Source organism: Patella vulgata, chromosome 1, assembly GCF_932274485.2.
Source record: "Patella vulgata chromosome 1, xgPatVulg1.2, whole genome shotgun sequence".
Classification (NCBI taxonomy): Eukaryota; Metazoa; Mollusca; class Gastropoda; family Patellidae; genus Patella; species Patella vulgata.
In genome coordinates this window covers 61,058,831-61,082,639 of record NC_065879.2, presented here as the reverse complement: position 1 = coordinate 61,082,639, position 23,809 = coordinate 61,058,831, and the positions used below count along the sequence as shown (strand labels likewise).

General features: G+C 37.5%; 1 protein-coding gene, 1 long non-coding RNA gene and 1 other non-coding gene across 5 annotated transcripts in view; 2 read left to right on the top strand and 1 right to left on the bottom strand.

Moving 5' to 3' along the window:
• The first annotated feature begins 545 nt into the window (after positions 1-545).
• LOC126831605 (rhomboid-related protein 4) lies at positions 546-21,724 on the top strand. Of its 3 annotated transcripts, XM_050562202.2 has the most exons (7): positions 7,199-7,337; positions 12,296-12,348; positions 16,521-17,108; positions 17,352-17,501; positions 18,228-18,308; positions 19,096-19,314; positions 19,969-21,724. In XM_050562202.2, the coding sequence occupies exons 3-7, from the start codon at positions 16,664-16,666 to the stop codon at positions 20,022-20,024; spliced, it is 951 nt and encodes a 316-aa protein (XP_050418159.1). In that variant the 5' UTR covers positions 7,199-7,337; positions 12,296-12,348; positions 16,521-16,663; the 3' UTR covers positions 20,025-21,724. The 3 variants fall into 3 exon arrangements, with proteins under 3 accessions (XP_050418162.1, XP_050418159.1, XP_050418158.1); XM_050562205.2 differs by lacking the exons at positions 7,199-7,337; positions 12,296-12,348 and adding an exon at positions 546-642; XM_050562201.2 differs by lacking the exon at positions 12,296-12,348 and having other exon boundaries at positions 7,208-7,337.
• Trnat-ugu (transfer RNA threonine (anticodon UGU)) lies at positions 5,839-5,911 on the top strand. Its single transcript has one exon. It is a non-coding gene; the product is annotated as a tRNA-Thr (tRNA).
• The window catches only part of LOC126831860 (uncharacterized), a 35,072-nt gene continuing 23,123 nt past the window's right edge, over positions 11,861-23,809 (bottom strand). The window contains exons 2-3 of the long non-coding RNA XR_007684392.1: positions 13,937-14,027; positions 11,861-12,334 (exon numbers count right to left, since the gene is read on the bottom strand). This is a non-coding gene — a long non-coding RNA (uncharacterized LOC126831860). The remainder of the gene's footprint in view (positions 12,335-13,936; positions 14,028-23,809) is intronic.

Sequence of the window (23,809 nt, the reverse complement as noted above, 5' to 3'; positions counted from 1 at the left end):
TCCTCTCTCTACCGAAACAAGGGCCAAAGCTATTTTTAGTCTTCCTCTCCCTTTTCCTTTTTCCCCCTTTTGCATGGCGATTTTTGTTGACTTTTTGGTGTAGAATTGAGGAAAAGGGTTTGAAAATACATTTTCTGCCAGGTTTTGGTGAATATTCATAATTTTGATGCGGAAGGATACAAGAGTTGAGAGGTTGGTTACGTTGAAATGTAGGGCCTGAAATTGCATGTTTACTTGTCTCTACTTCCAGCTTGTGTATCTTAAGTTTTTCATGAAGAACCTCATACGTGCTTTTGGGCAAGTGGTTGCCACATGTTGCTCCATCTGTGGTAGAAAGCGTTCTACCCAACGAAAATTTGGGAAAAAGTTAGAGCCGGTCTAAGATACGAGAATTAACATTGGAGTCAATGGGGAAATCTTTAGTGATCTGTATCCATATAAGTCATGTGAGACGGGAGTTATCTGCCCCTGTCGACTCTTCACTGTAATATATAGATTGAAGTTAATAAAAACAGAGACACATACTCCGGAGTGTGCTTGCTTGGCACAAGTACGAACATGTCTTGTGTTAATATATAGGGGGGGTTGAGATATGAATATGACCGTCCATCCACGTGCTGATATATAGAAGGCATCTAGAAGGTAGTGATCCCAACACAACATGGTGGAGATGTCGAATTAATGCCGAATTAATGCCGAACTAATGCAGAATTAAGAAGAAAATTTTTTTCATTGAAACGGGGGATGTCATATAGATACTATTTAATTTGTCAATATGTTGTATATACTCCAGTTTCTTCTTTTTGGAAGAAAGGGGGATGTCGTATTGATCCTCTCTCTACTGGATGATCAATATGAATATGACCGTCCATCCACGTGCTGATATATAGAAGGCATCTAGAAGGTAGTGATCCCAACACAACAATATAGGGGGGGGGGGGCAGTGGGTTCTCTCCCCTCGGACTCTAGAAAATTTTGAAATTTGTCAATTACGAGAACGCTGTTTAGAGCGCCTCTAGCATTCAAAATTCCAACATAAAACCCTTTAAAATACAGTATAATGATAGAGACAAAAGCCTGATTATTCACAATGTTTGTATCATGAGCAAAAGGTTGAAAACTTTTTCATCATTAGGGCATGGGTATACATGTATACCCCAGAAAAGGGCAGGGTACCATTTGTATACCCTGGTATCCGGGTTCCGGCGCCCCTTTTATTTAGTCTATAAAAACATCAAAATGGGTTAAAAATCAACATAATTAGCAAAATAAGTCAATGTCGCGTACCACGCTTCGTTTGTATAGAAGCAGTAAGGCGAGCGTGGCACTGTTATCTCAACCTCGGATTCTATTATACCACGTTTTTTTACTTATCAACTCATTGCACTTTCGTATATCATCCTCATATTTTATTATACCACGTTTTTACCTGCCACGTTTTGTTTCATATCTGGCCAATAGCCCAATATACCACTTAAGGTCTTTTTAAGTAAAGCGTATAGTACAATAACTTTTACACGATCATTAACCGACCAATCGGCTATATGTATTGTAATGTATTTGAACATAAAGTGTAAATTTTGCCTATAAAACATCAAAATGGATTAAATAATCAACACAATTTGCAAAATCTGCTTCAAATAATGTAAAATCTCTATAATTAAAAAACACGTGGTACCAAAGGTGCGTACCACGTTTCATTTGTATTGGAGCAGTAAGGTGAACATACCATGCTTCAGTTGTATAGAAGCAGTAAGGCGAACGTGGTCCTGTTATCTCAGCCTCGGATTCCATTATACCCTTTTTTTAACTATCAACTCATGGTACTCTCGTATCATCCACACATTTTATTATACCACGTTTTTACCTATCGCGTTTTGTTTCATATCTACCCAATAGCCCAATATACCACTTAGGGTCTTTTTTCAGTAGGGTATAGTACAATAACTTTTACACAGTACATGTATATTATTAACGCTAAGATCAATAACCGACCTATCGACTATCTGTAATATAATTTATTTTAACATAAAGTGTAAATATGGTCTATAAAAATATCAAAAAGGATTAAAAAATCAACACAATTTGCAAAATCTGATTCAAATAATGTAAAATCCCTATAATTAAAAAGCACGTGGTCCCAAAGCCGCGTACCACGTTTCAGTTGTATAGGAGCAAGACGACCATACCACGTTTCTGTTGTATAGAAGCAGTAAGGCGGGCGTGGTACGGTTATCTCAGTCTCAGGGTTCTATTATACCACGATTTTTGTACTGAAGTCGCGTACCACGTTACATTTTAATAGAACCAGTAAGGCGGGCGTGGTACGGTTATCTCAGCCCCGGATTTTTTTATACCACTTTTCTTTTAACTATCAACTCATCGTATTCTCGTATCATCCACAAATTTTATTATACCCCGTTTCTACCTGCCACGCTTTGTTTCATGTTCAGCATATCCACAATGTTCACGAATCACCGATGCCAGACATTTTCAGTGGTGGGGTACCCCCGCCAGACGCCCTAATTGCCCCACCCCCCAAAGCTAAGCTAGACTAGCTCATTTGTTAACTGCGTGAAATTTGTTGCAAAATGCTCAGCACATCCACATGTATCAAGAATCACCAATGCCAGACATTTTCAGTGGTGGGGTACCCCCGCAAGACGTCACCAATTGCCCCACCCCAAAAACCTAAGCTAGACTAGCTCACTTACTACCCACTGGAAACTTGTTGCAAAATGTTCAGCATATCCACATGTATCAAGAATAACCGATGCCAGACATTTTCAGTGGTGGGGTAGCCCCGCCAGACGTCCCCAATTGCCCCATCCCCAACGCTAAGCTAGACTAATCCATTAACTAACTGCATGAAACTTGTTGCAAACTGTTCAGCATATCCACATGTATCGCGAATCACCGATGCCAGACATTTTCAGTGGTGGGGTACCCCCGCCAGACGCCCCTAATTGCCCCACCCCAAAAGCTAAGCTAGACTAGCTCATTTACTAACCGCGTAAAACTTGTTGCAAACTGTTCAGCATATTCACATGTATCAAGAATGACTACCGTCAGACATTTTCCGTTAAGGGATACACACGTCAGACATCCCTAATCGCCCCCCCCCCCCTAAAATATCTTCTAAGCTAGACTAGCTCATTGACTAAGCGCATAAAATTTGTTGCATAATGTTCAGCATATTCACATGTATTATGAATGACCACCGCCAGACGTCCGTAATTCCTCCCCCCCCCCCCCAACAAAAACGTAGCTAAATTAGCGCATTTACTGACCGCACGAAAATTGTTGCAAAATGCTCAGCATATGCTCATGTATCAGGAAGGAAGATTACCAGGCATGTTCATTGGTGGTGTACACCCACAAGATGTCCCTAATTGCCCCCCCCCCCCTCCATCCTCCGACAATAATGACAACCGAGAGTTTCTTTCTTATCGAAACTCTTATGGTTAAAGTTTTGACACTTTCACTTAGAAATGAGCCAGACATTTCAGTGGTGGGATATCCCTGTCATACGCTCTTAGTATCAGTGGATGACTAGTTTATGTCCTTTCCTTTGGATCAGAATCAAAGTTTTCAGTAGAGGGTTCATCATCAGAATCATCAAGAAATGCGGTGTCATATTCGTTCCCAACAATGATTGTCTCATCGCTATCACTGTCATGTCTGCATTTGTCTTTTCGAACATACTGTCTGGTATTGCAGCTCCACTAAACCAAATGGGCTGGCGAGGATCGCCAACCACCTTCCATCCACAATCGGTAGGTGCCAAACTATAACCAGTGCAAGACGCTGAAGCCCATTGCCACGACATGGTCACGTTGTTGAGTCTTTGCAGCTTCATTTCAAAACATCTTCTTGATGGAGATCGCCAACCATCTTCCATCCACAATCGGTAGTTGCCAAAGCATAACCAGGGCAAGACGCTGAAGCATGGTACGTTGTGGACTCTTTGGAGTTTCATTTCAAACCATCTTCTTGATGGAGGCAGAAAGGCACAGTCAATCTTTTTGACATTTTCAAGTGGGTTCTCCTGAAATAAAACTTTGGATCAATCACTCGGTGAATCAATGTAGACAAACGGACGATAATAGTATTGTCAAGCGACCATTCATATACTATACATCTGGTTTAATTTAAACAGTATTCATTCACACTACAACCTATTTAAGAAAGTTTTTTTTTGTGTTATGTTGAAAATACCACCGAAATAGTGTGGCGGTGGTCATTCATAATACATGTGAATATATTGAACATTATGCAAGAAATTTTATGCGGTTAGTAAATGAGCTAGTCTAGCTTAAATATTGGGGTGGGGCAATTAGGGACGTCTGGTGGGGGTACCCCACCACTGAAAATGTCTAACAGTGGTCATTCTTGATACATGTGAATGCGCTTAACATTTTGCAACAAATTTCATGCGGTTAGTAAATGAGCTAATCTAACTTAGCTTTTGGGGTGGGACAATTAGGGACGTCTGGCGGGGGTACCCCACCACTGAAAATGTCTGGTATCGGTGATTCGTGATACATGTGGATATGCTGAACATTTTGCAAAAAGTTTTATGCGGTTAGTAAACGAGCTAGTCTAGCTAAGCTTTTGGGTGGGTCAATCAGGGACGTCTGGCGAGGGTACCCCACCACTGAAAATGTCTGGCATCGATGATTCTCGATAAATGTGGATATGCTGAACATTTTGCAACAAGTTTCATGAGGTTAGTAAATGAGCTAGTGTAGCTTAGTTTTTGGCTACCTGTTCTTTTAGTCTAGCGGACACGTCCCTCCACCTAAAATGTCTGGTAGTGGGCATTCTCAATACATTTTGATATACTTAACAAGTTTTACGTGGTTAATAAACGAGCTAGTCTAGCTTAGTTTTTGGATCCTATTTTTTGCCCCTCTTGACCACACCCACCACAACGGGCGCGGCAGATGTTCATATCCTGTGACAGTGAAACATAGGGAACCTAGTGACGCATATAGAAATTGGTTAGCTTTTCAGCTAGGTTGAACCCCCCGGGATTTTATTATACTACGTTTTTAACTGGCATGTTTTGTTTCCGGTAATACGATATACCACGTAGGGCCATTTTTAATGGGTTACAATAACTTTTACACCGTATTTAACCGATCGATCGAGTGTCTGTGTAAATATGATTTATAAATAGTATAAAACATCGAAATTGATTAAATAATTAATGTAATTTGCAAAATTAGCTTTTATTAAGGTAAAATCACCATAATTAAAAAGTATGTGGTACCAAAATCTCATACTACTTACATTTCTTGTTAGAAGCAATAGGGACGAGCGTGGTATTTTGGAGCGTGGTATTACTGGTATTTAAATCGTCCTTATACTTATATAAAATTGATAGACCACATTTTATTATATTGAAGTCAAAAGTTTGCTCTTTTGAAAGAGTGGCCAAGAAAGTTCATCGGAATTTTGCGGCGTTGTTTCCCTTTGTCAGTGGTGCAGGCGACGGAGGGCCTGACAGTGACAGCTTTGCTGTCTAGGCGTTCGGATGGTACAGAAAACCGAGGTTACGTGTCAGCTTAGTGTAGCCTACACATTGGCGTAAAGATCCCTTCCCTTGGCAGTTCGAATTCGATATACTGATGATATAGGATTAGCGCCGCTGTCCGGGCAAAATTTCCCCTCATAACACTACAGTGTATGGCGTATGACCGCCTTCATTAGCCCAGTCGGAGCAGAACAGTAGTACGTTAAACCCCTTTATATTTTATTTCGAATCTTTTTTGAACCACTTAGTTTATAGTTATGCGGGATACTGTACTATAACAAATCCACAGAAAATGTCTAGCCTCCATAGCTCAGTGGCTAGAGCACTGGTCTTGTAAACCAGGGGTCGGGAGTTCGATCCTCCCTGGGGGCTAACAATTTTTAAAAAAATATTTGATTCTTCTATGAATCTTATCATAAACCATCCTCTCAAATGTCTGTACTTCGGTTTCCACGTCGATTAATAGTCACACCTATGTGTGTTTGTTATGTTACGTAATTATTTAGGTCACTCGGAATTCACTCACAATCACCGGAATTCACTTACTTTGCTTACATTCACCGGAATTCACTTCCGCGAGGGAGAGAGAGAGAGAGATGGGGTTTAACGTTCACTCGACACAAACTAGGTCATTTCGGGACTAACATAATATGGTTTAATTTTATTTACATAATTCGCTTGCGCGTAGGGGTCTTTAGCAGTGGGAGGAAACCGGAGGACCCGGAGAAAACCCACGAGGTTGGACAGGCGACCCTACTCCTTGCCACGTACAACCGGAGATTCGAAACCACGACTCAATGACACAATGACAGACTTTCTGATACAGCGCGCGCACGCTAACCATTCAGCCATCCAACCCCCCTTCCGCGAAAGAAGAGTTTCTGGGGCAGATAACTCACTTATCGGAAAGGGCAATAACTCCAAAACAACACCCAATAACTCCAAAAATAACAATAGTTGAATTTTTAGAGGCCTCACTGCTTTGTGCCCAAATCGGAGTTTACGACAAAATATTAATGACTCGTGTATGTGATTTTTGTTGACAAGAAACTAATGTATACTTTCGTTGCAATTCTTTGTAATGCATTGTTAATTAATGATTGATAACATATAATAATATGAATGATGAAACATGTTGTGACATATATAATAAGTCACACTGGATTGTTTATCAGTACCAATACAAATTTTACTTCAACAGTTTATTAAACTGAAATCATCAGTGTGAAAATATGATCAGGCGATACAAAATAATGTACAATGTGAATCCGGTGACGTGTTACTACTGATCACCAAAAACCTCAGCTAATCACGATAATAAGTACGTTTATTCATGACAAAACTCTAACCAAATACGTAATACTTTTTCCTGAACTGATCAGTGGTCAGAAACCATCTCACACCACCGGAAGTAGATATAGCTTCGTTGTTAACACTAACAACAGTTTCGGACATGCGCAATTAGTGCCCAGGAGCAAACACACACCGGGAGTCAATTCAAACTGTCACACCGGCAGACTATTTTGTCTGATCGAGTGATCAGAATAAACAAATGTCCCGGTCCAATGACGTCTAAACTATAATAGTAATACTATAATTGCCATTGTCCCGGTCTATCAATCATTATATTAAATAAATTTGAAAATTAAAATCTGGATAATCGAACAACATCTACTTTCGATTTAGAGCGGAAGTCGACGTGTACGCTGAAGTTTTTACATCAGAAAATTGACTTTTCTAGGTGCAAATCAGTGTGACATATTTGTGAATTTCTTTTCTTCGATTTAAAAACGATTTGGTAAGTAATTGTAATTTTGTGTTTTGCTTGGGTTGATTTTTGGTTGATAAAATCAATGGAATATTGAAATTGAATTACTTAAAACACCGAAATTCACTTTGAAAACATATAAACATCGGAATTCACTTTAAAAATACGAAGTCGATATTTAACCGTATACGGCAAAGTATCTACTTCCGCTATTTTAACGTACATCGTTTCGGCGCAGAAGCACGATTTTACGGGAAAAACATAAAATAAACCACTGACAGTCTTAGTACTTAAAGGAGCTAAATCGCTAACATTTGGGACCTATAGACAAAAGTGGGTCGCAACGCATATAATACTGTAATATGAATGTATATACTGATTTACATTCAATGGTTTCCGTTTTTACTCCAATTTCAAATCAGTTATGTTCGGCGAAATTAAGCCAGCAGTCTCAATCGAGTTACAGATTTATTTGTAAATCATATTTTAGGTGACGTAACCGTTCAACGACCTTAACCTTTGACATTGCCTCGCTTTAAACTTTAAGCTTCCGCCTTTTTAATTATGCTAACGCCATGCGCCTGTGTTTTTTAATTTGTGCTATGTAAAAATGGCATCTTCAAGAAACAGACGACCTAATGCCGGTGGAAAAGATGAAAGATGTCCTTAAGGCGATCACTGGTGAGTCGGAAGACGACTCGACTGACAATGAAATTAGACCGGGTATCGGTGATGTCTTTACTCAGCCGAGTGCTACTGCTAGTCCTGATCCAACCTCGACCGCCATTCCACATGAAAAGGGCGACCCCGAACACACTAGTTTAGCGAATGCTTCTGAGATCGATCCTGAGCTAGTTACCCTTCAGTTTGAAATTCACACAGTGAGAGTTCAAAACCAAAAAGCCATCCTTCATCAAATGAATTCATCAACAGAAAATCCTCCTGTCAATGGCGGAGAACAGACTCAGAGGCATGACCGCCTCTTCAACTTTCCTGGTAACAAATCTTCAACTAACGACATAAATCAAGATGAGGTGCGTACTAGTAATATCTCGTCGGCCACGCCCCTAAGTCTACAGGTTTTATCAGCGCCAGGCATCACAAAATCTGACAAGGCATTACAGATTTTAAACTTTCTTTGGTTGGATCCTGTAGCGCCATGTGATACTTTTTCCATTGGTACCGATGTAGAGTTTCGCATAGGCAAAAGAAAGTCTTTAGACAAAGTAACCATTAAGGAATGGGGATATGCAAATACACACATCCTGCAAGAACTTATGAAACAGAATCCATCATTTAGTGTGGCCGCCTACTTGAAATATACAGCCGACTTCTTCCGTCTCGCTTCTAAATATGTATGGTATAGTGTACTATTATATGACAAAGAATATCGCGATCGTCAAGCGGATGAAAACTTTGAATGGGGAAGCTATCTACAAGAGTTACGTGAATTTCAATTGGTATTAAAAAGAGATCATCCCTCGGCTAGAGCCCTGTCAGAACAGACTAGGTTTCCATTCGTGCCATAATTTTCAAAATCATATAATAAACCAATGCCGGTTTTCAACAAACCATGGTCATCATCTAATCGAGCAAAGGGACCATTTTTGCCTGACGATAAAGAAATATGTCGCAATTTTAACAGTAATGTGTGCCTTCGTACCGATTGTAAATTAATGCACAACTGTGCTATGTGCTTCTCTAATTCGCATTCTGCAATCGATGGTCATAAACAAGGTGTGATTACAGGTCAGCCGCCACAAATTTTTCACCCAAAGACTGCTTCGATCCACAGTACAAATTATGAGTTACCTCCCTTTCGTCTGCTGACGTTGATAGGCGTGGGGGCCTACGCTATGCCGCATGGACACGACTTTTACCTGCCATTTGTACAGACAGAGATTTTATTTTGAGTGGTGTAAAACATGGGTTCACCCTAACGACAAAATTTGGTCCCTACCTACCAATCGAACGTGATAATTACTCGTCCGCATTCATGTTTAGAGAAAAAGTTGAGAAACAGATTAAATATGAAATTGCAGCTGGAAACTATGTAATAACTTCAGTAAAACTGACAATAATAAGTGCGCTGGGTGCTATTCTTAAACCTAGTGGTGACATTCGCCTAATCTTTGAACTCTTTAACGTCCGAGACCAGCTGCTCCTACATGGATTTTAAAGATGCATTTGTTTTTATTACTCCTAACTGTTATCTGGCTAAAGTGGATTTGAAAAGCGCATACAGATCGGTTAGATGTCACAGCTCTGATTACCATTTAAATGGCCTTAAATGGCACTTTTCGGGCGATACTAGCCCTGTGTATTTTTACGATTCAAAATTACCTTTTGGTCATGCAAAGAGCCCAACAATTTTTCAAACTCTTAGAAAGGCAGTATGTAAGATAATGTCTGTTAGGTTTGGTGTCAACTGTATCGCTAACCTCGACAACTTTTTAGTCATCGAAGACACTTTTGCATTGTGTAACCGGGGATTATTATTGTTGCTCCAGACTCTGCGCGAATTGGGATTTGATATTTCTTGGAACAAGGTTGCAGGGCCGTCTCAAATGATGCTCTTTCTTGGCATACTGTTAAATACCAAAAACCTTACTCTCTCCATGCCGCAGGATAAACAGTCTGAATTTCTTGACCTTTTGCTAGTGTTTCAAAAGCGGAAACGGGCAAGTTTAAAACAATTACAGTCTCTTTGTGGAAAACTAAACTGGGCGTGCCAAATGATCAAGGGGGGGGGGGGGGCGCATATTCCTTAGACGTCTAATAGACATGGCCGTCACTGTCAAACGAAGAGGAAAAGTAAAATTATCTGCCGAATTTCACTTAGACATTACCTGGTGGATAAATTTTATGAGTGTTTTCTCTGGAACAGTAAAATTTCTCGATACCAAAACTACCACCTCATCACAAACTGATGCATCCTCTGGAGGGGGTGCTGGTGTTTACAACGGTGATTTTTTTAATGTGAATTGGGCAATTGATTTACCCTGTGTTGAACATGAGCATATAAATGTTAAAGAGACCGTTGCAATTCTTTTATCAGCCATGCGTGGTGTAATTTCTAGCGTCTGGTTATTCCAGTCTACAAACGCCGTTTGATTTGGTGCAATGTGTCTAGCCTCGTCCCTCGAGTCTCTTGTTACAACTGTGGCTGAAGGGCATTATGGTACACGATTCATGTACCAATGGTAAAATGTTTATTTTGTCTTACATATTGGATATCAAAAGCCCATCTTTTTCCGGTAAGATCACAACATCAATGTTGATTTAATTTGACAAATTAATCGTGTTTTCAATGTTGAAGATTTTGGATGATATTGATTGAGTTAGAGACTTAGCTACTTTAAATTAAAACCAAAATCCGCAGAAATGTGCCCTCAACCAAAATAGAATAATATTTTAAATGCTTTTCTACAATTTACATTTATTATCTTATTTTCTTTTAAAAATAATTCTCGAGTTTCTACCATAGAAAGTCAAGTATGGCTATTTCGTTCCTTTATAAGAAACGGAAAAAGAAGCAATGTTAGACAAAGAACGAATAGAACTGTAGGGTTAGGTTTTGGGTTAGGGTTTGGGTTATGGGTTAATGTCAGATGCCAAAGCGAAAACTGTTAAGTCCAGGTATCAAAGAACTGCGCATGTTAAACGGAAGCGCATGTTAAACGGAAGCGTACGGCAAAATAGTAAATAAAGTAAAGTGCCGTATACGGTTAAATATCCACTGCCTTAAAAATATCGGAATTCGCACTTAAGACCTTACTAAGTAATATTTTACATTAATAATAAATGACGGTACTTTCAAACACCGAAAATCACCAGAATTCACTTTGTATATACATTATATTATAAACACTGGAATTCACTTTCAAAATATCGGAATCCGCACTTATTTTAAGACTAATAGTTTGCATTAATAATAAATTACTTTAAAACACCGGAATTCACTGTCTAGCAACGCGGTAAAAAAAATATTTCCAGATGGTCCGATAATTGTCATAAAACTGTACGTTATACTTTCAAACTACCCGGTAATAGTGTTACTACAGATAAAATTTGCCTACACATTAGTTGTTTTCTTCAAATGAGCCACGATGTCTCAGTGTTCAAACCGGTGTTGACTGACAAGGGGCATCACGATTTTCCGGAATGGTTCCCCCTTGTCAATGGTGGGCGGGGGTCCCATGTACACATTGGAATTCGAATTAAGAGTAGACAGCAGGGCCGCTAGCTGTCTGGTCAAGTCTGGTCAAAATTTCAATCATATCACACTGCATGGTGTATGCCCGTCTTCCATTAGTCCAGTCGGTGCAGAAAACTAGGATGTTAAACCCCATTTCATTTTTTCAGATTGGCCCCAAGAACAGAATTGCCCCAAACTGCAGGCAACTTCTCAGATCATCCCATACAGCAGCTAACCTTACAGAATGCCTGTGGCCTTCAATTGTAAAAAAAAATGGATGCATAACATAAAGAGTGATTGATATATGTTTAACTTTATTATACACCCACATTTTCATGTGGAAATATTATGCCGTCGCCCCTGTCCGTCCACAATTTGTTTATGGACATTCTACAAGTCACAGTTTTTATCCGATTTTGATGAAACTTGAAATATAGGTTTATCTCCCAAAGATCCTTGTACGCAAATAGTGTAAAAAGTATGTAATACCAAGGTTGTGGACTAGAGGTCACAATTTTTATCTGATTTTTCTGAAACTTAAATGAGGGTGTATCTTGCATGGCAACCGCTTGTTTTTCATATTTGCTCAACATACAATTTATCTCTTCTCTTCATAGCCAATATTTATTTTGTTCATCACAATAAATACTGAGGCTTCTTTCAATAACATGTTGCATATAAATTGTTGGGGATTACCAACACAAAGTTACAATTCTGGAGATATGGTAACTGTAAACACTTCCTCTGGTATTGCAAATACAAAGTTTTTCTTGAATCTTCTTTTTAACAGTTTTGTACAAAGAAAGTCAACTAATTGGAATCCCGGGACCTGAAAGAATAATGGTAATATTCTTCTTTAAAGGGGCATTATGGGAGATTAGATAAAGAGTTTACAGTTCTTGCTATAATAGTAAATAGATATGCTGAAAATTTCAAATTGCTCCACTCTGAACCAAGATATTAGCTTTTGAATTTTAGGCTAGCCTCGATCATCATTACTAAAGTCAGTACGATAAAAAACAAAGTCTCGATTATCCATTTTTACATTTAATTATTTTTCAAAAAATGTATTCAAATCCGCTAAATATTGCAGGCTAGCGATGGCATCGAGAGTTGATTATGGTCTGGATAAGGTAATTAATGTCTAATTAATAATTTAGATAATATTTCAGGCCTAAAGAAAGACCTGCAACAGGCAGATTTAGCTCTTGCATAATGTATGTTTAATAAATGAAATATTATAGTCAATATGAATTTTGATACAGATATTGAGTTTTGGCACGAATGGCACGATTATCTATCTATTGAAAACATCACAGAAATTGTTTTATGCTACCAGGTGATCGTGGACATAAATTGACTAAAATTACAAACTACCACCACTACCATCAAAGTATCAACAAATTGAAAACAGTTCTAGATGCAAGTTTACGACACAGTGTCATGAAGTTTCATAAATATATCTTGAATGATTTCTGAGATGTGCCGTTGAATATTTAAAATTAAATGCGATTCACACACAAAATCTGAAAAAGTACAAAGTTTCATAATGATATCTTTAATAGTTTATGAGATGTGCCCCAGAATAATAATTGTAAACCAATAACTTAAAAAAAAAATGATTTCAATGGAAACACTTAAAGATACATTTGCGCATACAAACTGGGTGATTTAATGGTATATATGGACTAAAAACATATTCAAACTAATTAATTTGTCATAATTTTACTTCAAATCCTTCTCAATCATTGTAATTGCTAAGGAATGCCCTGCTATAAAAATTCGATCAAACCAGGTCATGTTTATGTCACGTGACTTACCTCTCTTGGAAGTCAGAGGAGAATTCATTGCATACATAAGACGATGTTGTCTTTAATCGCTTACTATTTATTACAAATATCGAATCCTAATTAAATTCTCGGATTATCCAATTCCGGCGTCTTTTTTCGTCATTTTTATCTCAGAAAGTGTTGTATGTCTAACTCTTTATAAAGTTTATCAACTTGTACATCAAGCGCTCAATGTTCGTGTATGACCTTTGACATCACGCGTGCAGAAATTCCTAATCGTCGGGCTGTCGATTAGGGGAACTCATACATTTTTGTCCTGTATACGCTCCATGAGTGTTTTTCGGGGAATCCAGTATTTTTCTAGTAAAATTGGATATCTCTACTTTCCATATATACCAAAATTTCCATACTTTTATTGGAAATAACCACCCGATAAATACTTTTCTGGGAAACCATCTTTAAATTATTAAAGAGAGAAATTAACAAAAGCCACAGCTATTATAATAGGTTATGTGCATAAAGTTTCATAAAGATACCTTAAACGGTTTATGAGATGTGCTTTGTAAACAAAATCTGGATGGACAGACCTCGTACTACATTTGGCACGAAATAATAAAAGTTTTACAAGAACAAGAAATTACCTTTATGCTAACAATGTTAAATCCAAAGCTCCTCTTCTGCTTTTCTTTTCCAGAAATATATTGCGAGATTCTTGTCATCTCAGGACTGTGCCTAAAATGTTAACAATTGTTATTATCAATATTATATACATGAAATCAACTTAAATGGGTTTCAATATCCAATTGGGCTAAAGAAAACAGGCATACACCATGAAGGGAGCTACGAGGGAAATTTTGCCTGGACAAAGGCATTATAGCCTACTCTTTTATCAAACTAGTTTTATGGAACTGAGCTAAAACAGTATGTTTCTTATCACTGGCGACCTGATTTGCCTAGATAATTGTTATATTCCTCTAATGAACCTATGCATTTTCTTTGGTCTGATGAATCTGTCATTCCTCCACATTCTTTTGATCATCCATGTTGTGAACCATTTCATGGAAGGACTAAGTTATATTTATAGCACGGCTTTCCCGAGTTAACAGGTTTAATTCGGCCTCTGGTTAAACCTGTTAACGAATGAAGCGTGCTATAAATGACTTGTAACATTGACAACTGCTCAACATGCTTACTGTTATTGCACAGAAAACCCACCCTACTTCTCTATATGATTTCTACTAAAAGTAGTGTAAACCCGCAAAAGTGTGCAATAACATTGAACATGTCTAGTTATTGCACAGTTAAGCTCCACCCAATCTACTAGAGGGAAAACACTCTGCTTATTCAAGGAAAAGAACAAAGGAAGATTTCCCGTCCATGTTACAAGACATGTTAATCCAGGTGGGCAATGTTTCAAGAACTTGTAGGATCATGTTGTTTGTATGAAAGTACATGGGGATTATATTGAGATTAATGAATTAGGAATTAAGAGTGATTATAATGGAGAGAAAATGAATAACAAGAGAATGACAGAGGCTCATTGGATGAATGACAAGGAATGACTGGTTCACCAAGCGAATGACATAGGGAATGACAGAAGTTTTTTTTTTAAATAGAATGACATACCTACATCAGAAGAATAACAAACAATGATAAAGGAGAATGAGTATATTCATAAGATGAATAATAAAGAGAACGACAAAGTTCATCAGGGGACTGGCAGATAGAACATAGTCCTAGTAGTAGAGGCATGACAGAGAGAATGACAAACTCATAAGAAAATGAAATGGGTTTAAGGTCTTACTGTTCTACAAACTCATAAGAGAGAGAGAGACGGAGAGAGAGAGAGGTTTAATGTCCACTCAACACTTTAATAGGAACTTTAGCAGTGGGATAGAAATCATACCATTGACTCAATGACAGACTTATGATCTATAATCTCATGTCATTCCCTTTGTGACTCATTTAGTGAACCTCTGTCATTACTTGAGTCTCAGCCTTTCTACCTGTCATTCCATTTCTCATTCATCTGATCATTCTTTTTGTCATTCATCTGGTGAATGTCAGTTATTCTCTTATTATTCTTCTGGTGAACCTGTGTCATTCATCTGTGTCATACATCTAGTTAACCTGTGTTATTCATCTGGTTAACCTGTTATTCTTTGTCATTCATCTGATGAACCTGTGTCATTCTGTTTGTCACTCGTCTGGTGATCCTCTGTCATTCTCTTTGTCATTCGTGAACTTTTCATTCTTTTTGTTATTCTTCTGGTGAACCTGTGTCATTGTCTGATAAAACCATGTCTTTTTCTTTGTTATTTGTCTGGTGAAACTGTCATCTCCTGCATCATTCATCTGGTGAACCTATCATTCTTCTGGCAAATCTCTGTCCTTATGGCCCCTTACTGTCTGAAAATCGCATATAAATATTGTTTTTTGGGGCGCGGACAGGATCTTGTTCCTCATGCAAAGTCATGGGTTACAATGCCCCTGCCTAAGGGGAGAATATATATATAGTTTATAAACTCATTGTCGTTCAGTTGTCATTTACGGCACCATATACCAAAAAATTAGGCAAATAGTTACCTGAAACCAGTTAGAACCTACTTCCACTTGTACTACCATTCCACAACTGTACAATAATAATTTCAGTTTCATACCAAGGAATGGTTACAATATTTTGAAATAATAGACAGTTGTAGTTATTATATTGACTAGAATTAGCAAGCAAGGTAGTAGATAATTCTACCTGACATAGTCAGTGACAGATGGCTTATTTCCAGGCTTGCAGTAGTCTGTATCATTCAGTCAAATATTCTAGAATAGAGTGGAATGGTTGTCAACATTTGAGAATAACTAGGTCATTGGCTAGATTAACCTGTCCTTTACATTGACAATCCTAATTTGTTGTCACATTTCATGTTTGTTTATAAAGGAAATGAAATGGGGTTTAACATCCTACTGTTCTGCTCCAAACATGCATGAATTATGGGATTTATTTCGGGAAGGGGTGACTTGAGCTAAAAGGTTTCCTTGGCCCATACTAACCAGGAGCTTGGTGTTTTATGTGGTTGATTATCCAGTAAAACTTCATCAAATCTGGACACCTGACCTAGACCCTCTGTATGTTGAAGACAAAGAGGTTGTGGGTTTCTGAGACTAGGCTTGCCTAATTTCTGTATTTTCAGAAATGAAATGAAATGGGGTTTAACTTTCTACTTTCAGATATTTCAAGCAATGATAACATTAAATGGTTTGCAGGAGTTTAATACTGAAGACTGAAAACTCTGTAGAATTTGAATTTGTGCCATTGTCTAATTTGTCTTCAAACATCAAGATTCATATGAAGAGAAAACAGAAAAATAAAAATGTCCGGAAGAAGGAATAGAGGAAACTTTGGACTTATTTTACTTGGATCACAACTTTTAAATGTTGGGGTAAACAGAATACCTCCAGTAACTCTAGCCCTTATTGCTGCACAGACAGCAATTTTTATGGATGTTTTCCCCAAATATTTCCCATCAGCGACTGCTGTTTGTATGAGTTCATATATTGTGTGGTACCATAAAAAATGGGAAAGACTTTTTCTCTCAGCTGTTTTTCACGCAGACGACATGCATCTTTATTTCAATATGTCTTCGTTAATCTGGAAAGGGATATTTCTAGAGAAAAAGTTTAAAAGTGTTTATTTTGCATATCTAGTCTCAGTTTTTACAGCTTTAACAAGTATTGTTTATATTGGCTTAAATATTTTATTAGAAAATGTTTTAGAAGATCATTCATATGGAATGCAGTGTGCTGTTGGATTCTCAGGTAAAATTATCATCTTATCATCTAATGACCTCTGACTTCCTTCAGTAAACTTGAGTTCCTTTCTAAAATGTAAATGCCCCAACATGCAGCTTTTAAAAAAATGTATTAACAGCAATTTTGATTTATTTTTTGTGACTGGATCATAGCTACAGGTGTGGAATTCTACACAATATTCACAATACTAGTCTATATTACACATTTATGTAGGCCTGTTTTCATTTTCCACTGTATTATCTTAAACAGGTGTACTATTTGCATTAAAAGTTTTAGTGACTCATTACACACCACCAGGACGCCACCTAGCTCTCGGTTTTATACCTGTACCATCCCGATGGATTTACTGGGTCGAGTTAATCCTAATCCAATTAGTTACACCTAATGCATCTTTTACAGGTAAGATAAAACATTGAAACTCAGGTTTAGCTTTAAAATAATTTATTACCAAATAACAGTTTATACAATTTATGAATCCTCTCCAATATAAATTGGCGATGCAACTCATTAATTATGCACAGGTCGTTAATTATGAACAGGTCATTAAACATACATTATGCAAGAGCAAAATCGGCCTATTGTAGGTCTTTCTTTAGGCCTGAAATGTTATAAAAACTATTAATTAGACAATAATTAACTTATCCAGACCATAATCAGCTCTCGATGTTAAGGCTTGCCTGCGATATTTGTTGGATTACAGTCCGATTTGCAGCAAAACTTTCCTTCGTGATTAACGATTAAATGGATAATCAAGACTATTAGTTTTGTCTTATCGTCTTCAGTAATGATGATTGAGGCTAAGCGGAACTTTCATCCGCTTGGTTCTTGGTTGATAGTGGATCAATTTGACTGAAATTTTCAGCAAGTTGCCTTTACATTATGTAGTTTTTAACTATTATAGTGAGAACTGCCAACTCGTTATCTAATCTCCCATAATGTATCTTTAATTAATTATAAAAATGTTTTATTATCTTGCAAGGTACCTTATATACACAAATGATTTTATCCAATGAATCTGTGAGTCGCAAACATGAAAAATATTTTGTTATTGCAATAATTTGTTAAAGTTGGGCATTGTTGAATTATTGTTTAATTTATAAAAAAAATTGTGTTTGCTTTTGGCAGGTCATTTAGCTGGTATTTTAGTTGGGTTGTTTTTTATCAAAGGTCCATTAAAACCTCTCATGGACAGCATCATATCTCCAGGTAAGATATTCATTCTCAGGGTTACATGTGGCTAACATTTGCTACCCATCATTTACTGTTTTGTTTTTAGGCATCAAAATTTAAATAGAAGTATATTTTTTGCATTATATGAGGCGTTTTTACGGGAAACCGATTAGGGCTAATCGATTTGCATTTCCTTTCCAAGCACATTTACGGCAAAAATTAGCCTAATCGGTTTCACCTAATTGTCGTATTTACCACGACGATTTGCCAAATTGATTATGCAAATCTTCCAACTTGCTCGCCTGCCGGATTGAGGATTCGATTTCCAAGATGGCGTCCCCAACAAGGGACACGCCGTGCCCGACGTTAGATCATTTTCTTTTGAATTTCACGTTAAAATATGAATAGGCCTATTATGGATATTCCTAATAAAAATACGGGGCATTTGGGGACAGTCAACTGGTACAATTTTTCGTTTTTATTTTTGGGCGGTGTCGGCAAGAACATAATAAAGAAAAGTGATTTTTTTTAACAGTTGCGAGGCAACTCATCGTGTTTACGAGAACCGATTCGAATACCAACTCGAGACCTATGTCTTTGTACAAAACGAGATAGGTAATCGAAACCGATTTGTTTTCTCGTAAAAACGCCTATGGATATTCTCTACATTATTTTACCTAATCAATACAACTTTTGTGGTAAATAATGACGTTACAATGTATAGTTTAGTTTTGTAATTATTTATCGCTTATTGGCAAGCCTACATTAATAATGGATGATGAGTGTAGTATTATTAATGAATATTATATGGTACTTTCTTCAGAAATGGGTAATAATTACAGATACCATGGTACTGGCTATAGTTCTGGCAATAGTCAGTCTAGTAACTATATTTACACTGACAGGGGAGGTTACTCTAGAACAACTCCTTCAGCTCCACCACCAGAATATGGATTTAGACAAGAATATACTGGTGGTTTATCAGAAGATGAACAATACAGACGTGCTCAGAGAGAAAGTTTGCAACAACAAACGAATCAGAGTAAGGCATTAAAGCAATTGTCATGATTCAAATCTATAGTCATCAAACATATGATTTGTCAGAGGGAGATTAAAAGATTCTGTTTTACTGTATTATAACACTTTGTGAATAAAAATTGTGTTTGAGGTATCTATTTAAAGATACATTATGGGAGATTTGATAATGAGTTGGCAGTTCTCACTATAATAGTTAAAAACTAGATAATGTAAAGCCTATTTGGTGAAAATTTCATTCAAATTAATCCACGATGAACCGAGAACTAAGCTACTGAAATTCCCATAAGCCTTGGTCATCATTACTAAAGTCCGTACGATAAACAGCATAGTCTCGATTATCCATTTAATCGTTTAATCGAGAAGGAAAGTTATGCAGTAAATCGGCTTACAATCCACTAAAGATCGCAGGCTAGCGCTGCCATCTAGAGTTGATTATGGCCTGGATAGGTTAATTAATGTCTAATTAATAATTTAGATAACATTTCAGGCCTAAAGAAAGACCTGCAATAGACAGATTTAGCTCTTGCATAATGTATGTTTAAAGGTTTGTAGTATACCGCTGTATAGAACAGAGTTAGATTTACGGGAAATCTATGAAAATTGTGTTATAATATATAACCAAATCAATACATACATATATCTTCTTGTTATTTTACAGGACTCTACCCAGATTTGGACGAATTAAGAAAACACAGAATGAGACATTATAATTAATTTGGTTAATGAAGTCATATTAAAAGTTTGAATTCCATTGGTTAATGAAGTCATATTAAAGTCTAGATTCTTTTAGTTGATGATGTCATACGGCAGTCTGGTTTCTATTGTCAATAATTTCTCACTTTCAAAATGTTACGGTAACATTCCAGCACAAATTGTGACAGATTTGGACAATATTTTCCTGAAAAAGGAATGCAGTGAAAAATTTAATGGTACATTTTATTGTGGGATAAGTCTGTCAACTGATGACTAGTCTGTCAACTGATGATGCCTGCCAGCTGATGGCTAATCTGTCAACTGATGGCTAATCTGTCAACTGATGATGTCTGCCAATGAATATAAAGTAAGAACGATATGTGTAGCGCCTTTCTGTCTGACATGGAGAGCGGAAACATACTAAAACCGGTCGCCACATCCTACGTACGACCAATGCATCTTTTCTTACTACATATTTCTGTAGCCTTGTGATCGTCTAGAATTTGTCTTTAGCAGTCTGTAGTTCTGCTTCACGTTGTGTATTTACTTCTTACTGGTTTCTTAAGACGTTTGTCTTACCAGGAATAACAATGCAACAATTCGCTTCTACATTTTATATAGCATAGCTGAATACATGTATACAAGCACAGATTACAATACAAGCTAAAACCGTTTCTCAACTCTAGCCAGCCTCGCGGCTGTCTAGGAACTCAGATGGAACCTCTCTGGAATCTATATTACGCACAGAAAGCCTGTTCATGGACCTGAACTTGTGTAATTTCTGATATGATTGGTAAAGTGAAGCCAAATGATGCAATTAGAATAATTCCACTCATGTGTAATCTGGTGGTATTTTATTGACACATGTTTTGGCTAAATAACTCTTTTTATGTGTCAACTGTCAATTACAGACTAAGTTGATTTAGTACACACTATATATAATATATATGTGAATATGTGTGAAACTATTAATTTGCCAAATATATTAATTAATGAAATATAAAGTCATCTTATTTCTCTATTCTTTGTCTATAAATTTAAAAACAATGCCGCAATGACTATATTGTTACATATGTGTGTAATGGTATGACTAATTTATCAAACAGAAGTTTCAGTTATAGGCTCTCTTTAAAAGAAAGCAATAGTCTTTCAGTGAGGCAAATGCTATAAACAGTTGCAAATCCAAAATTGTGTGACTATCCTGCTTGGTTCATGGCATATCATGATAGTGATGATACTAAGGTGCCCCTTTTTATATGCCCGATTGATACACAGTGTTGACGGTCATGAGGCGAAGAAGCCTATTGATTTTCAACAATTTCCGATAATTACTGCCAGAGTTATAGCTTTTGATCACTTTGAAAAATCTTGTGGATGCTTTAGAGGCTAAAGTTAATGAGGCGAAGAAGCCCAATAATTTCCGATAATTACTGCCAGAGTTATGGTCCTTGATTACTTGAAAAGTTAATATAAATTTATATTGCCAGTTAGTGATACCCTGATATTTTTGCCCAGTGCTTGCCCCATGGGTGTTTTCGGGGTAATCCAGTATTTTTCTGGTAAGATTGGTTGTCTGTACTTTCCATATATACCAAATTTGCCATACGTTTATTGGAAATAACCACCCGATCAATACTTTCGGGACAATGTATCTTTAACATTTTCTTCATCATAAACATAACAAATCCATAGAAATAGGTGCAAATAAATCATTAAATAAATTAAAACTAGTTACAACTCTTTATTATGTAAAGAGAGAGGGGGGTGGGGGTACCCGTAGTTTTTATGCATCCACATTTTCATGTGGACGTATTATGTCGTCATTCTACAGGTCACAAGTTTTATCCGATTTTGATGAAACTTTTGATATTGGCATATATCGGCCCATAACTTCATGGTGTACGAAAAATCACGTTTTTAGTTTGTAGACCTTCTAGAAGTCACAATTTGTATCCGATTTTGATGAAACTTGAATGTATGTTTATAACCCAAAGATCTCGGTTCCTTTCAATATTCGCGAATATCAGACTGTAACTTCCTGGATTATGGCCCCTGATTGTACGAAAAACCGTGTTTTTTTTTAGCTTGTGGATTCTCTAGATTCTCCCATTTTTAAAAACTGTTTAAATAAATCACCATTCCATCATACGGAAGGTTGATTTCGAATTTTGGGAAAATCAAAACCAAACTACCCGACAAAATGGCCGCTCTTTGTACGCAAATAGTGTAAAAGTACGTAATATGAAGGTTATGGACCCTCTAGAGTTCACAAATTTTACCCGATATTGATGAAATTTAGAATATATCTATATATCCCAAAGATTGCAGTCCCTTTCGATATTTGCACATTTCAGACCATAACTTTTTTGATAATGGCCCTGATTTGTACGAAAAATACTTTTGTTTTTAGCTTGTTCTCTATCCATCCCTTGCAAAATGTGGGTGTATCTTGCCTGGCAACCTCTGGTTCTCTTATGGAAGAAACCTTTTCCTAATAAGATCCTCCCTTTTTAGCCAACGATAAAAATTCCCAGAACGTTCCATATATTGGAGAAGCGCCCCGCTCTCTCCCCCCCCCCCCCCCCTTTGATCTCCAAGATCTGAAATATACAATTATCAGTGGATGCTAAAACAAAAGCATCGCTAACGCTGCAATATACGTCCACATTACAGCATTGATTGATATGGTACTTTTAAAAAAGAAGAGAATGAAATATAAAATGGCTGTAATATGATAAGAGGCAAAGAAGGCTAGGCATTGGGTTTGTTTTGCCAAATTTACAGAGAAAATACTAACAAAAAAGTGGGTGTGACACTGCCCTAGGAGGTCGGGGCAAGCACCAAAATAAATAGTTGCTCTCTTTACGGTATAAGGAATAAATATGCAAAGTTCCAAGATGAACCATTCAGAATTGCAGCCTCTAGACTAGAAATACAAAAAATGGGTGTGGCTCTGCCCCTGGGGGTTGGATATGGAACAATATAAATAGGTATCACCCAGTTATTGAAATGACAACATCAATAGTTGCGTCCTTAGGGTATAAGGAATAAGTATTCCAAGTTCCAAGATAATCCATTCAAAATTGTGGCCTTCGGGCGCTAAAGGCAAAATTTGGGTGTGGCTCTGCCCTTGGGGGTCGGGGCATTCACCAAAATCAATAGTTGACTCCCTTAGGCTACAAGGAATACATATGCCAAGTACAAAGTTGATCCATTCAGAACTCCGGCCTGTAAACGATAAACACAAAAAATGGGCGTGGCTCTGCCCCTGGGGATCGGGCATGCACCAAAAACAATAGGGATCATCCATAGGGTATAAGGAATTCATACGCCTGTAGGCTGCACACAAAAAGATAATAGGCGTGGCTCTGCCCCTGGGGTTGGGCATGCAACCCAAACGATAGGGGTGTTCCTTAGGGTACAAAGAATAAGTATGCAAAGTTTCAAGATGATACGTTAAGAAAGACGGCCTGTAGACGACAAATACAAGAAATGGGCATGGCTCTGCCCCTGGGGATCGGGCATGCATCAAATGAAATGAAATGAAATGAAATGGGGTTTAACGTCCTACTGTTCTGCTCCTAACCTGGGCTAATGAAGACGGGCATACGCCATACAGTGTGCTATGAGGGAAATTTTGCCCGGGCAGCGGCACTATCGCCTACTCTTATATCGAATTCCAACTGCCAAGGGATCTTTTACGTGCATTCCAATGTATACACGGGACCTCGGTTTTTCGTCCCATCTGAACGACTAGACAGCTTTCCTTGTCAGCCCCTCCGTCCTGCATCACTGACAAGGGAGAA